At 40.2% G+C, this 12904-nt stretch overlaps 1 protein-coding gene across 10 annotated transcripts in view; it reads right to left on the bottom strand.

The window, feature by feature from the left end:
* LOC134840057 (1-phosphatidylinositol 4,5-bisphosphate phosphodiesterase gamma-2-like) overlaps positions 1 to 12904 on the bottom strand; it is a 72257-nt gene that overhangs the window by 12933 nt on the left and 46420 nt on the right. For all 10 annotated transcript variants that reach the window (XM_063855708.1, XM_063855699.1, XM_063855703.1 and 7 more), the window contains 3 exons: positions 12212 to 12637; positions 9907 to 10195; positions 9310 to 9529 (listed from right to left, as the gene is read on the bottom strand). In XM_063855708.1, the coding sequence (XP_063711778.1) occupies positions 9310 to 9529; positions 9907 to 10195; positions 12212 to 12637 (935 nt within the window). The remainder of the gene's footprint in view (positions 1 to 9309; positions 9530 to 9906; positions 10196 to 12211; positions 12638 to 12904) is intronic.

The raw sequence follows: 12904 nt of genomic DNA, 5'->3' as shown, positions 1-12904 counted from the left end.
GGGAGTGAGCTTTCTACTTCCTATTATTGCGTAGAATACCCTTTTACAACACCGAACGAGACGTTCCCAAGAACCACCGTGATGCGGGGCTGCCGGGGGGTTAAATTTCCACTTAATACCCTTTTTCGCCAGCTCTGGGGGTGCTTGATCGTTCCACGACTGAATACAATTTAAGAGTTCTTTCTCGGCTCCCACAAAATTGGTGCCGTTATCAGATCAAATGACTGATGGAGTGCCGCGACGGCCAATGAATCTTTCGATTCCCATTACACACGAACTCGTGTCCATGGATGAGACAATCTCAATATGTACAGCTCTGGTGGTCATACATGTAAAAAGGAAGCACCATCGTTTTTCAGAACTCCTCCTGATTGAGACGTAAAAGGGTCCAAAGTAATCAACACCACAGTTTGTGAAGGGAGGCTGGCGGTAACCAAGCCTTTCAACTGGAAGCTCTGCCATCATAGGTGTGACAGTTTTGGCTTTGCGCTTCCTACAAATAAGGCAGTGGACTTCAATGGACTTCAATAAAGAGCGAAGGTTCAAGATTGCGAACTCTAAGTGAATTACAGCTCGCAGGTAGTCTAAGAACTGGTGCTGATAGCGATAATGAATATCACTTACGAACAATTTCACCAAAGAATGCCTTCCATCAAGGATTATGGGGTGTATTGTGTCATATTCAGTTTCAACTAGGCGGCGAATTCGCCCAGTTGAACGAATGAGGAATGCAGGACCCATAAACGGTGCATACTGTGCAATACGACTAGACTTTTTGACGGTTTTGTTGCAGGACAAGAGTAAATATTCCGCTTCAAAAGATTCCTTTTGGGAAATCAACAAAAGTCGTTGTTTGGCGGTTTCTAATTCAACCGGATTGGTTATTTCCTTGACTTTAGTGCGGTAGTGCCGGTGTTTCGGACTAAGTCTGAGCATGAAGGCAACCACTCGCTGGAGTTTACGAAACGAGCTGAACTTTTCCCATGCAAATAAAATGGGTTGTTTTTGTTTTTGTGCAACGTTTGAAAATTAGAGGCTGCTGTAAATCTTCATTAAGGTCACAAGCGGGACCAGCCAGGCGGATTTTCTTAAGTATTTTTATGCTCGGCTTGAGACGCCACTCGCCACTTTTCAGCAGACTTGGTCCGTTCACCCAGCTGCTTGTTTTTAAGGACTCCGCTGAGATTCCTCTGGTTCCCGTATCAGCAGGGTTGTCTCCACTTAAGACATGAAACCACTGATCAACGGTCGTACTTTCTAGAATCTCTCCAATCCGGTTTGCCACGAACGTGGGTTGCTTACTACCTGAGTTTAACCACTGGAGCACAGTGGTGCTGTCAGTCCACATGAACGTGTTTGACACAGGAATAGTTAGAGCTTTGAGGACATCTTCCTTCAAGCGGGTAGCGAGTAACGCGGCCTGCAGTTCAAGCTTCGGGATGGAAAGCGCTTTCATGGGCGCCACTCTTGCTTTTCCAAAGACGAAGGCAACTTGTGTTTCGAGTGAAGTTTTCACACGGGCGCGAAGAAAAGCTACAGCACAAAAAACTTCTTCTGAGCTGTCACCGAACATGTGTAACTCAACCCAATCGACTGGTGCGGAGAAGTAGCTGCGCTTTATACTCATTTTCCCTAGAGATGGCAAACCAGAGTGCCAGGCAAGAAATTTTGTCTTGATATCAACGGGTAGCTGATCATCCCATTGTTGACCATGAATGCGCCAGATTTCTCTCAACAATAATCGGGCTCTTACGGTATAGGGCGCTACGAGACCTATGGGGTCGAAAACGGAAGAAACAAAACTTAACACTGTTCGCTGTGTTATCGAATTTTTAAGTTCACGGTTGACACCACGGCTTACGACCAAAGTGTCGTCAATATGGTCCCACTTCAGCCCAAGAACATGAGAAGACTTATCCCCACAAGTTACAATATTTTTACTTTCCTGTTGCGGCGCGCTTTGGGGCGGGTTTAACTTTTTATTAATTTTAGTTACGTTACTTATGAATTTAGTTAATTTAAAACCACCTAGAGCTAACAGAGTAATCAACTCTTGACTCATTTTAAATGCAACATCAGGGTCCTCAAAGGAGTCAAGGTAGTCGTCCATATAAAGTTTCTCTAGAACTGCGGATGCTGCGTCAGGGAACATCGCCTGATTATCCATTGCAGTCCGTTGCAATGCATAATTTGCACACGTTGGCGAATCTCTCGCTCCAAAGATATGTCTGGTGTACTGGTGTACAACCACATCGGCTGTGGGGTCCTCCCGCCACAGAAAACGAAGAGATGGTTGGTCCTCTGGAAGGACGCCGACTTGTAGGAACATCCCTTCAATGTCAGCCGGTACGGCCAAATGATGTTGACGAAAACGGAGGAGAACGAACACAAGGTTTTGCAGTAGGTCGGGTCCTACTAGCAACGATTTGTTCAATGACGTACCGTGGAATTTAGACGCTCCGTTAAGGACACGCCTCACTTTACCAGGTTTGTTTGGGTTCACCACGGGATGGTGAGGAAGATACCACTCGCGTATGCTGCGGTTCGAAAAATTATGGGGAGGAACTTGAATCACGTATCCTTTACTCAAATCATCTTCGATAGTTTTTGAGTATTGATCCCTTAAGTGAGGATCTTTCGCTAAACGTTTTTCCAACGATTTTAACTGAACCAATGAGGAATAGTAATTGTCTGGTAACATGATAGATTCTTCTGCCCAAAGCATACCTACAGCGTATCTTGATCCATCGTGGACGGTGGAGGAATCAAGTATTTTAGCCGCCCTTTTGTCTTCGGCTGAACGGGAATCGACCTGTTTGTAGGCTCCGTATGACTCTATTTCATACCAGCGTTTGATTTGACAAGCTAGTTCGGTATCATCCGTATTGCACTTGAAACAAGTAGATGTCGGCATTGGGCCGCTCAAGACCCAGCCTATTGGAAGGCGAACCGCGACGGGCGATGTGTTTGGATCGGCCTCACTCTTGAAATACTCCTCAGGCCGAATAGCATGGAAGGAGTCTTGACCAATTATTAAGTCTAAATCGCCGTAGCTATACACAATTGGTTTGATTGGAGCAAGGTACGGATACTTGCTCTGTAATGCAGGGATGTTGACGGTATCGGTACCGACTTTAAGTTCATCCTTGACAAATGCGGTTAATTCGAATATGTATTCGAATCCATCGAAGTTAGAAGATACCTTCATCTGAACTTGTTTCGTTTTAACAACAGTCGTTGTGTTAATACCATTTACTGTGAGATCCAAATCTCTTCCTGAGAGATTCAGACATTTGACTAAATTAGCCGATATCCAGGAATGACTAGATGCTGAGTCACACAATGGTTAACAATCAGCACTCTGGAAATCGGTGGAAACTTGGAGCTTGATTATGGGCAGTAACCCTTTCGATGTTATGATTGATGATTGGTCGTTCGAGATTGCGCAACTTACATCCAACGGAACGGGATTAATGTCTGCATGATTCGAACTTGCGTTTGGTATATTCTTGCTGAATGATTTTCGATCAGCGTTTGTGCTCGCTTTATCCGGCTCTGCATTAGATCTTGGTTGACGAGCGTTGGGTCTTGTATGGCTATCATTTTCGTCCGGTTTTCGACTAGGAAAAACACGTTAAGCCCCATGGAGAAGTACACTATGGGTGCTAGTGCAACCTGGTTTGGTGCATTTCTTTGCTCTGGGACATTGCCGGAATGCGTGGTTCCCTTGTAAGCAGGAGAAGCACAATTTGTTTTCCGCAGAGAATTTCGCACGTTGTGTTGGAGTTTTCTCCTTAAACACAGAACACTTCCACAAGGCATGTTTCCCCTTGCAGAGGATACAAGAAGGATATTCAAACTTTTTCTCAACTGTACTTGTCGAGGCAAAAACTCTCGTTACAGCTTTAGTTTTGGATGGCTCTTCGACTTTGGGCTTTCCAGGCATATTTTTCATTTGCTCATGAGCTTCTGCTTTATCTTTTAACCAATTGTTAAAGTCAATTAGGTTGGGGCGTGACCAATTACGTTTCACGACAAAAAGTGACCACGATTCTCTCATGTTTGGTGGAATTTTCGAAAGAGCTTGATTTAACAAAGAGACGCTTTTCAAATCTTCTTCATAATCAAGAGACCTAAAGACAGCCACTAGACTTGAAATGGTCATCGAGAAGCTAATGATGTTCTCAGAGTTGTGCATTCGAAGCTGCGGGAAACTGGACAACTTATCAAGGTGGGCCGTAATTACGTTTTGTGGCTGGCCAAACTTTCTTTCTAGAGTTTTCAGAGCATCTTTATACATTCTTCCACTGTATACGAACTCTGCTATGGCTGACTTAGCTTTTCCCGTGACTAATGTTTTTAAATAAGTCAACTTCACATCATCGCTTAGGGACGCTGCGTCTACAGTACTGCAAAATTGGCCAAACCATTCGTGCCATTGGAGCGGGTTGCCATCGTACTGGGCCAGCTTCCATTCTGGAAGGGGATCCTTCTTTGAGACTGACAGAGCTTGGACTAAGTCATTCAGTGTCACGGCTTGCGGTTGGGGAACTGGTTGCAACGACGGCAATATGTTGCTAGGATCAGCTGCAAAAGGTTGCTGCTGATATATGTAAGTGTTTTCAGCCGATGCGTCGTGATTGGGAAACCCATAGTAAACGGTACCACCACTTGATACGTGGGGGAATTGTTGCTGAGATATTGGCGTTACGGATGAAAAAACACCAACTGATGGGTTTGTGTTACCATCACTTGTTACCCCAGTGATGCATTGGGTGACTGCGGGTGTCCACTGCGACATTAGTGGCAAGTTGGGCTGACTAATAACGGCAGACTGTCCGCTAAACGCATTGTTCACTGACGCAGGGTTGCTATACACGTTATGTGATAGCAAGTTTTGATTTCTGCAGATTAAATTTGCAGGTGGTTGTGACACAATGGCATGGGGGGTGTATCCAGAGTATTGATTGGAGATGGTGGGCATGTTTCCAACAACTCGGGAATCGTTATTGAAGTTGTTGACGGGGATATGTTGAATGGAAGACGAAGGATGAGGTACAGAGAAGTAACAGCATACCGGAGTATTGGTAGCTGCTGTTCCAGCTGGATTAAAAAATGATGATGTATTGTTTTTGCAAAGTGTAGCGTTATTGGAAATAAGCAACGACTGCGTTTCGTGCTCAGGATTAGTGGATACAGCGTGCTTGATTCCATCGCCATCGCTGAAGGAGACGGTTGGTTGATAGGGATAACATTGTTGATCACAATCAAAAGTCCGATTCGGCAACGATCGCCGAGGTGAAGCTTCCGCTGTGGACACATTTCTGTGTTGATGCGAACCACTTTCTATATTTATACAGTTTTCAAACTTTGAAGAAGACGGAACTACCTTGGGTCCTTTTTGGTTTTCTAATGCATGATCAACCCAATCGTTTACCCTGTCAGAACGACGATCAACCGAAGACGCCAGCTCAAGATGCTGATCTATTTCAGACTCTTCGAGGTATTCAGTTTCAACCATTTTTGCTTCAGCTACTTTAATACGATTTTCTTCGCTTAATAGTTCCATTTCAAGCCGACTTTTTTCGATTCGTAAACGATGTTCTTGCTCTTTACGGTCAATTTCAAATTTAATTTCTTGTTGTTTTCGTTCCATCTCAATCAGATGCTGTTGCTCTTCGATGATGGCTTCCTGTTGTTTCAGTCTTAAGGTTGCTTCGTGTTGTTTTTCCAACTCTTCTCGCTTCATCTTCGCTAGGAGCAGCTCTTTGCGGCGCTCACTGGGGGTCAATGATTTCATTGAGCTTTGCTTACTCGACCCGGGTTTTGCCGATTTTGATGAAACTTTTGATCGACTAGTTTCACTGACGCAAACCTCTGAAGCTTGATTAGATTCCATATGAGCGCGAGCCTTACCAGTTACTTCATCGTTAACTTTAACTATCCTATCCCACCATGCAGCCAACTCCGTTAATAATTTGCTATGGTTATCGGTTTTATTAGCTAATATCACAAGTTCATCATTTTTAGCTAATGCTTTTTCGAGAATACTCTTGCAAGATTCAATTAAGGCGTTTATTTTTGTTTTCCGAATTGGTCCCTCTAAACTCTCAGTTATGCGACTGTGAACTACGGAAAGCTCATTTTCTAGTGATGTTCGACCATTCATCAATCGTCGATATTTTAACTCAATTTGTTCTGTCATTTTGATTACTTTTAAACTTGTTCACTTCTACTCAACCGCTCAACTGCTCAGTTTGAGAGAAAAAAAAAGGAATAATTAATTTAAGACCTTGTATTTAGTATTAATAAATTATATTCTGACTCATTAAACAATATCACACCTTAGAGAAGCAATTTATTTAACTCCTAGTGCTGCTCAGCATTTCTTCTGTTTCGATTAGCTTGCCGCTTGCGTTTTCCTGGCTTAGGAGTATTTTTCTTTGAAATAATATACTTCAAATTCTTGCTATAACGCCTAAGGATCGTAAACGTTTTCAGTTCTAGAGAGGGATCCTGGTGTAGTTCTAAGTAATTTTGCCCTAACTCAGTGAGGTTCTGCTTCCTTCTAGATATCAGGTCTGTTACTATATTAATAACTAATATACCTGACTCTTTCAACTTACTATATATATCTTCCGTGCCTACACGTTTACAGTAAACGATTGCATAAATATTGCGTTTATAGTTTAAAAGAATCTTCTTAAGCTGGTTAGGAGTTAGTGCGTTAAAGTTATTACTACGGTGTCGACTAATAGAGTTATTAACAGCGTCGTGCCAAATAACAATGTCGGTTCGTTTTAAGAGATAGTGATCAAGTTGATACTGACAAGTTTTACGGACGTTCACTGCGTTATGGTTGAAACTTAACCCGGGAATGGCTAAGCACGATTGAGATACACGCTTTTGCGAAGCGGGGGAAAGTTTTTTCAAAGCGTGGTGCAGCGAGCTAGCAGCTAGTATGAACATTTAGTGATTTAAATCAACTTAAGAGGGAGGGAATCAAGCAAACCGCGACCTGACCTCCCCCAACACCCTGAGCTAACAAGGTTGTAGCAAAAGGTAAGACGAATTGCTTAATAATACGCTACGGGTCTCGACTACGGCTACTTTTATCCAATTGAACTAGTTTAGTTAGCTGCTTCACGTTTCAAGAATAAACACGGCGTTTTTTCAGAAATTTTTTTTTTTTTTTTCGAAAATTTCGGATTTTTTCCGAAAATTTTCCAAAATTTTTTTTTTTCGATTTTTTTTCCGAAAATTTTTTCCACGTTTTCACCCAACGGTTCAAGTTCCAACAATAACCTGATGCGTTTGCGAAATTTTGAATTTTTTTTTTTTAAAGTCCAAAACTTGGGGCAAAAAACTCGACTCGGTCGTTTAAATTAAATTATTATGAAACTAGGCGCTTTGCTGAATAATTTGCAAAACTTTAAAATTTTGGAAAATAAAATCAAAAATTTTCAATTTATTTTTTTTCAAAATTTTTGGTCTTTTTTTTCGATACGGTGTTGAGCTTACAAACAAGGTGTTAGGAAAACGTAATTAAGGTTTATGAGGCCGGTTTTTTCCTAAACCCACAGAAAATTTTCTGATCAGGTTTTGGTATCGAGAAAAATTGGGGGCTACGATTTTGCCATCAAAAAACTTCGTATCAGAATTTAAAGCATCAGATCAGCAAGTTAGCACAGATGGATAAAGTTTTGGTTTTTTAGTCTTACAAGTTTTGTAGAGGCGTTCACCGGTAGAATCCAAATTCCACAGAAACTTCGGGTGTCGAGAAAAAATGGGTCCACAATCCACAATCAGGATACCTGAAAAGGTCTCCGTTAACAGTAGTAATTTCAAGTTCGTAACATGGATACAATTTATCGTCAATTAGTGGTGCTGCATCAGTCGACTAAGTGATCAGCTCAGAGCCTTGAGTTTCGTGAATTAATCTATGTCCCAGCTTGCGAGTAAATGTGCTCGTGGTTCAACTGTTGTGTGTCAGCATCTAGTTGTAATAATCCGCTCCAGTTTCGCTCACAAAGTGAACAAGATCAAGGATGCAACCAGGAGACAAAATAATCCCATAGCCTCGGACAAGGCGAATCCCAGAATAGCAAATGAGAACAACTGTTGTTTCATTGAGGGGTACCTAGCGTAGGCGATGAACATAGATCCAAAGATGCTTCCGATTCCTGCTCCAGATCCGGCTACTCCTGCTGCGCTAGCTCCAGATCCGAATTACTTGGCGGCCGAGTCGATGTCTCGTCTAACTGCAGGGAGTCTTTGGCAATATCTTCCGGGATATCGTTCAGAATACTGTCCAGAATATCTAACGTCCAGAATACGGTCCGAAATATTGTCCTCTGGAATATCGTCCGGAATACGGTCCGGGTCGGCGGACCAAAATGTGGCGCACTCTCGTATCCTGTAAGATCTAAAAAACCTGGTTCAACATCTGTAAATTATCGGCAATTTAAACAGATAATATGACAATATAAAGATAATATAAAATAAGGCAAACATCTTCCGGTTAACATGTTATCAAACGGTTTTTCAACAATCACAAAAATCTATAAACTTTTTGATGGCAAACTGACCTTAATCGAACAAACCAGTAGTTTTCGAGGCCTTTTGTCTAAGCAAATCTAATTTTAGCTTTTTCACTTTCGCGCTATAATGACGTCATTAATTTAAGCGCGAACATAACTACTTCCATTGAAGTCGAAAGTTCACATCAAAAATTGACAATTCAAATTTTGTCTAGTTTTTGATTATTGGGGTTTTCTAAAGCGAAAAAAAAATGTAAAATAACAGAAAAATTTGTAGGATGAAGAAGAAAAATAGCTAAGCTATTTTTTATATTTCATTAAGCTTATTGTTGGGTTTTATCAGACTATAGTATCGAATTGCAATTTCAATCCAAAAAAAATGACTTTCCAACTATTTCTAGGTTTCGAGATATCGCAACTTTTCTGAAAACTTTTCAAAAACTTCAGTTTAGCATAGAAATTCGTTTTTACGTGTGCAATAATGTGTCATAGGAAAAATAGTGACACTTTTCACTTAACTCGGAGTTATTTTATAAATAAAATGCGGATGATAAATTATGTTTTTGTTTGGTTTTTGACAAAGGGTAGACTCTCAGCGGGCATAAATTATGACTTTTTTCGTTTTCTCTATAGTCCAAAAACATAGGTCTGATGAGTGTTTAGTATAATTTTGTATAGTAATTTTATATTTTGGAAAAAGTTTTTCTCAAAGTAGAAATAAGAGATTATTTTTTTCATGTTACTCGTTTAAACAGATGAAAAAATTGACCTGTGGCTCCCCATCGTTTCCGTCCCAGCAGTCTAACTCAATGCAGCGTCCCCCCAACTCCAGCACCCTGGCGTAGGCGTGGAGGGATGAGTCACTGAACAGCTGGTCCCCCGTGAGATATGTGTTGTGGGAGGAGGCTATGAAGTATTTGGTCAGGGGATGACTCATGTCGTGGTGCACAGCGTCGAAGTGGGGGTGGTTCTTGATGTCATTAGAGTCCCTGCAACAATTTCAAATACATTCAAGAACTCAAATCCTGATTTCATTCCTCAGAACACTGTAAGATTCTTTTTTAAAGAATTATAAATTAGACCTGGTGAAATTAATATTGATAATGGATGGATAAAGAAAAAAAATTGTGCGGCAAAGAAAGAAACCAAGCAGAAGTGACGTTGTGCGTCTTTTGTTTTCCTCGGATTTGCGTCTTTTGTTTTAGATTCTCTAAAATTTTGTCATAAACCTCACAGATTAATACATTTTTCATTAACTCTACAAAAAACACGTAACAAAATATTTCGATAATCGCTTCACAATTTTTGCTGCCTCCCTCCTCAATTTTTTGAAAAAATTTACAAAAAGTGTTGAAAAATTGTTTACATGAAAGCGTCCCTTATGTTTTGAACTCCAATCTGCAAAGTGAGTTTGTTCATGTCAAACAGTTTCTGTTCATCAAGCAGTGTCGAGATTATTCCAGAATATTCTTCAAACGACAGTGGCATTTTGTTCACGTCTGCCATGAATATCTTGCCCTGTTCTACACTCTCCGTGGGATCGGGAGGGTACACGCGGAAGGGCACTATGCGTCCTTTATGGACCGACTTCGAATTCATGGGAGACACTTTCATTTGGATTCCAAGTTTGCGGATTGACCCTTGAAGAGATCTTCCTGGAAAACACATAAATCACCAAAGGAACTTTTTTGTTTTCTTTTCTATCGAAAATATTCTGATTCTGATGTTCTTGATGCCAAACTGTCTCTAAACTTATTGGGGGGAACTATTTGTTCTTGTAAGCAGAGGTGGTCAAAAACAAACTGATTCCAAAAACCATTGGTTACATAAAAATCAATGATTTTTGTATGAAATCAATTGGTTGCCAAATTGAATAATTTGTTGCAGAATTCATTGACAAATTTTTGGGAACACGAATGTATTGTACATTTGTACATGTGGTTTCTGTGCAAATTTTAACACCAATTTTAAGACAAAAACGTTTGCTCAAACTATCAACTCGAGTGGATTTTTCTTTAAAACAACTTAATAATTTGACTTTAAAACTCTCTCTTAGAACGAAGGTGCATAGTTGCAATAATCGATTGCTAAGCTTAACTGAGAAGCAATAATAATTGATAGCGACCAAACTAAAAAGTATGCGCTAATTTCTTGTCAAGGGTTCTTCCAAGTTAGAATTAAATTCGGATTGAAAAACCTGTCAAGGTAAAGTCGAGGCGAAGCTGGGACCAGACGAGACATAATTAAACTGCTTTTGATTGGAAATAACAGCCGCGCAGATAACCAAGAAAATCGCATCGCCAAGCAAGCGAAATACGCAAGATCGAATCTGTTACAAACAGCCCGCACTGGAGATTCATGTGAAATAATTGATTATACTGGATTATATCGGCGAAAAACTTAACGCATATAATGGATTTTCATGGCCCATCCAACCATGAAAATGGATTTTTAGGGGATTATAATCGAATATTTTCGGTTTTTAAAAATCCATTATAATCGATTATTTTAACAATATAATCGAATTTTTAGGCCACAAAAGTCCATGAAAGTCAATTTTTTTCTGCAGAAAATTGTTTACAGCTAGTTAAACTTTTGAAACATTTGGAAACATTCTGCAAATTTATAACCCGAACAAACATGTTCAACCTCAACCTAAATAAGTCAAAAAAAAGTTTTACCCCCACCACCTCCCCTGCCCCATCACCTACTTTACCGCCACCACCTCCTGTTACCCGCAACCGCCCCCCCCCCCCCCCACACACAGTGGCGGTGGCCTAAACAGTGGGGGGGGGGGGAGTTAATTGCACACCCAAGTAGGGGGGGGGGAGGTGTTCAACCAATTAAATATCCCCTTCATTCAAGTGAGGAAAGAGAGTTAGTGGGCGGGGTACGTGCAGTGGGCGAATGGTAATTTTTACTATGGCAATGGTAAAAAAAAACAATTTAAATGTTAAACTGCCAAATTGAAAAAGTAGAAAAATTTAAATGTAAAAAATCTTTTGTGAAAAACTTAAGTTTATGAAACGTAATCCGTAGGAACTGCCCTAAACAGGAAATGAGATAACTTGCAAAATTTGCAAAGTTCGCCAATAACCCCTCGAAAAATCCATTTCAATCGATTATAATCGATTATAATGGATTAGATTGATATAAAAATAGGATTATAATCCATTTTAATGGATTCTAATCGATTACTTCGTTATTTTATGGATACTGACTATAAAATGACAACATAATCAATTATTATCCCTGAAACTCCAGTGCGGGTGGGCCTTCAGTTAATTAGGCTTTCGAGTTAAATTGGGCCTTCACAATAAAAAACAATTTTTTGCATTTTTTTAAAGTTTTATCGAAGTTTTAAAAACAAAAGTTCCATAACAAAAGTTTAGTGGCAACATCTTGGACAGCTAAATTGTTCAAACCCTGAGCAATCTGTAAAAAAATTCAAACTTTGAGAACTTAGCTAACTTGAAACTAAACTGTAACTGTACAAGTTCTTAACAAACTGGAAATCTTGCGCTGATTTCTTGTCTAGTGGGATCTAGGAGACAATTGCTCACATGCTTTTTAAGATCATCTGATTGAAAATTATGCGTGACGTCTCGTCTTTGAGCTATTCTAATGACAAGAGAGGTCGGATCTAAAAAAATTATGAAACACTGTCTGACCTGAGACATTACCAGACTTCATATGATGTTGAATGAGCACTGTGGAGTTCTGAATCATGTCTCGAAACGCCCTTTTTAACTTCACATTCGAATGCAGCGAGTCAGTATGCGAACCAATTTGAACAACCTTCTCAACCAACTGAACAAATCTTTCGCATTCCGAAGTCGTCATGAAAATTAAAGACAGAAACTTGTCTGTAAATCTTCGACCGTAATGTATGCAAACTGATCTGTTGAGTCCTTCGTTGTGAAACTGACAGTTGGTACCGGGTTGTATTGGGCTAATAGGGGAGGTGTTTAGAGCCGCGTAAGTTCCAACGCAGGAGCAGGGTATGGCGAACTCTTTCATGCAGAACTTTAGTTTTCGCTTGTCTCGGATTGATGTTATTTCGAGCATGTCGATGACTATTTGCAGCTTACTCGTGTCTGGAATAGAAACAATTCAATTTTTTTTTTAATAAAAATCTTTTTTCATACTTCACTGTGTCAAATTTTTTGAGGTGAAACAAACGGCCAGTTTTATAACCTTCTTGCTTCCAAGATTTATACTAAAAATAAATTTGTTTTCAGAATTACATTTTAAAGGCTTAAAAAATTCTGTTCATTGATGAAAGAAAACAAAACAAATTGACCAATAGTACCGGGCGTTCCATGCGGGTGTGGTGTTACAGTCATTTCATTCAATTACCGTCC

This window comes from Symsagittifera roscoffensis, chromosome 2, assembly GCF_963678635.1.
Source record: "Symsagittifera roscoffensis chromosome 2, txSymRosc1.1, whole genome shotgun sequence".
Classification (NCBI taxonomy): domain Eukaryota; kingdom Metazoa; phylum Xenacoelomorpha; order Acoela; family Convolutidae; genus Symsagittifera; species Symsagittifera roscoffensis.
The sequence above is the reverse complement of the archived record's forward strand: the minus strand, read 5'-3'. Positions and strand labels throughout refer to the sequence as shown.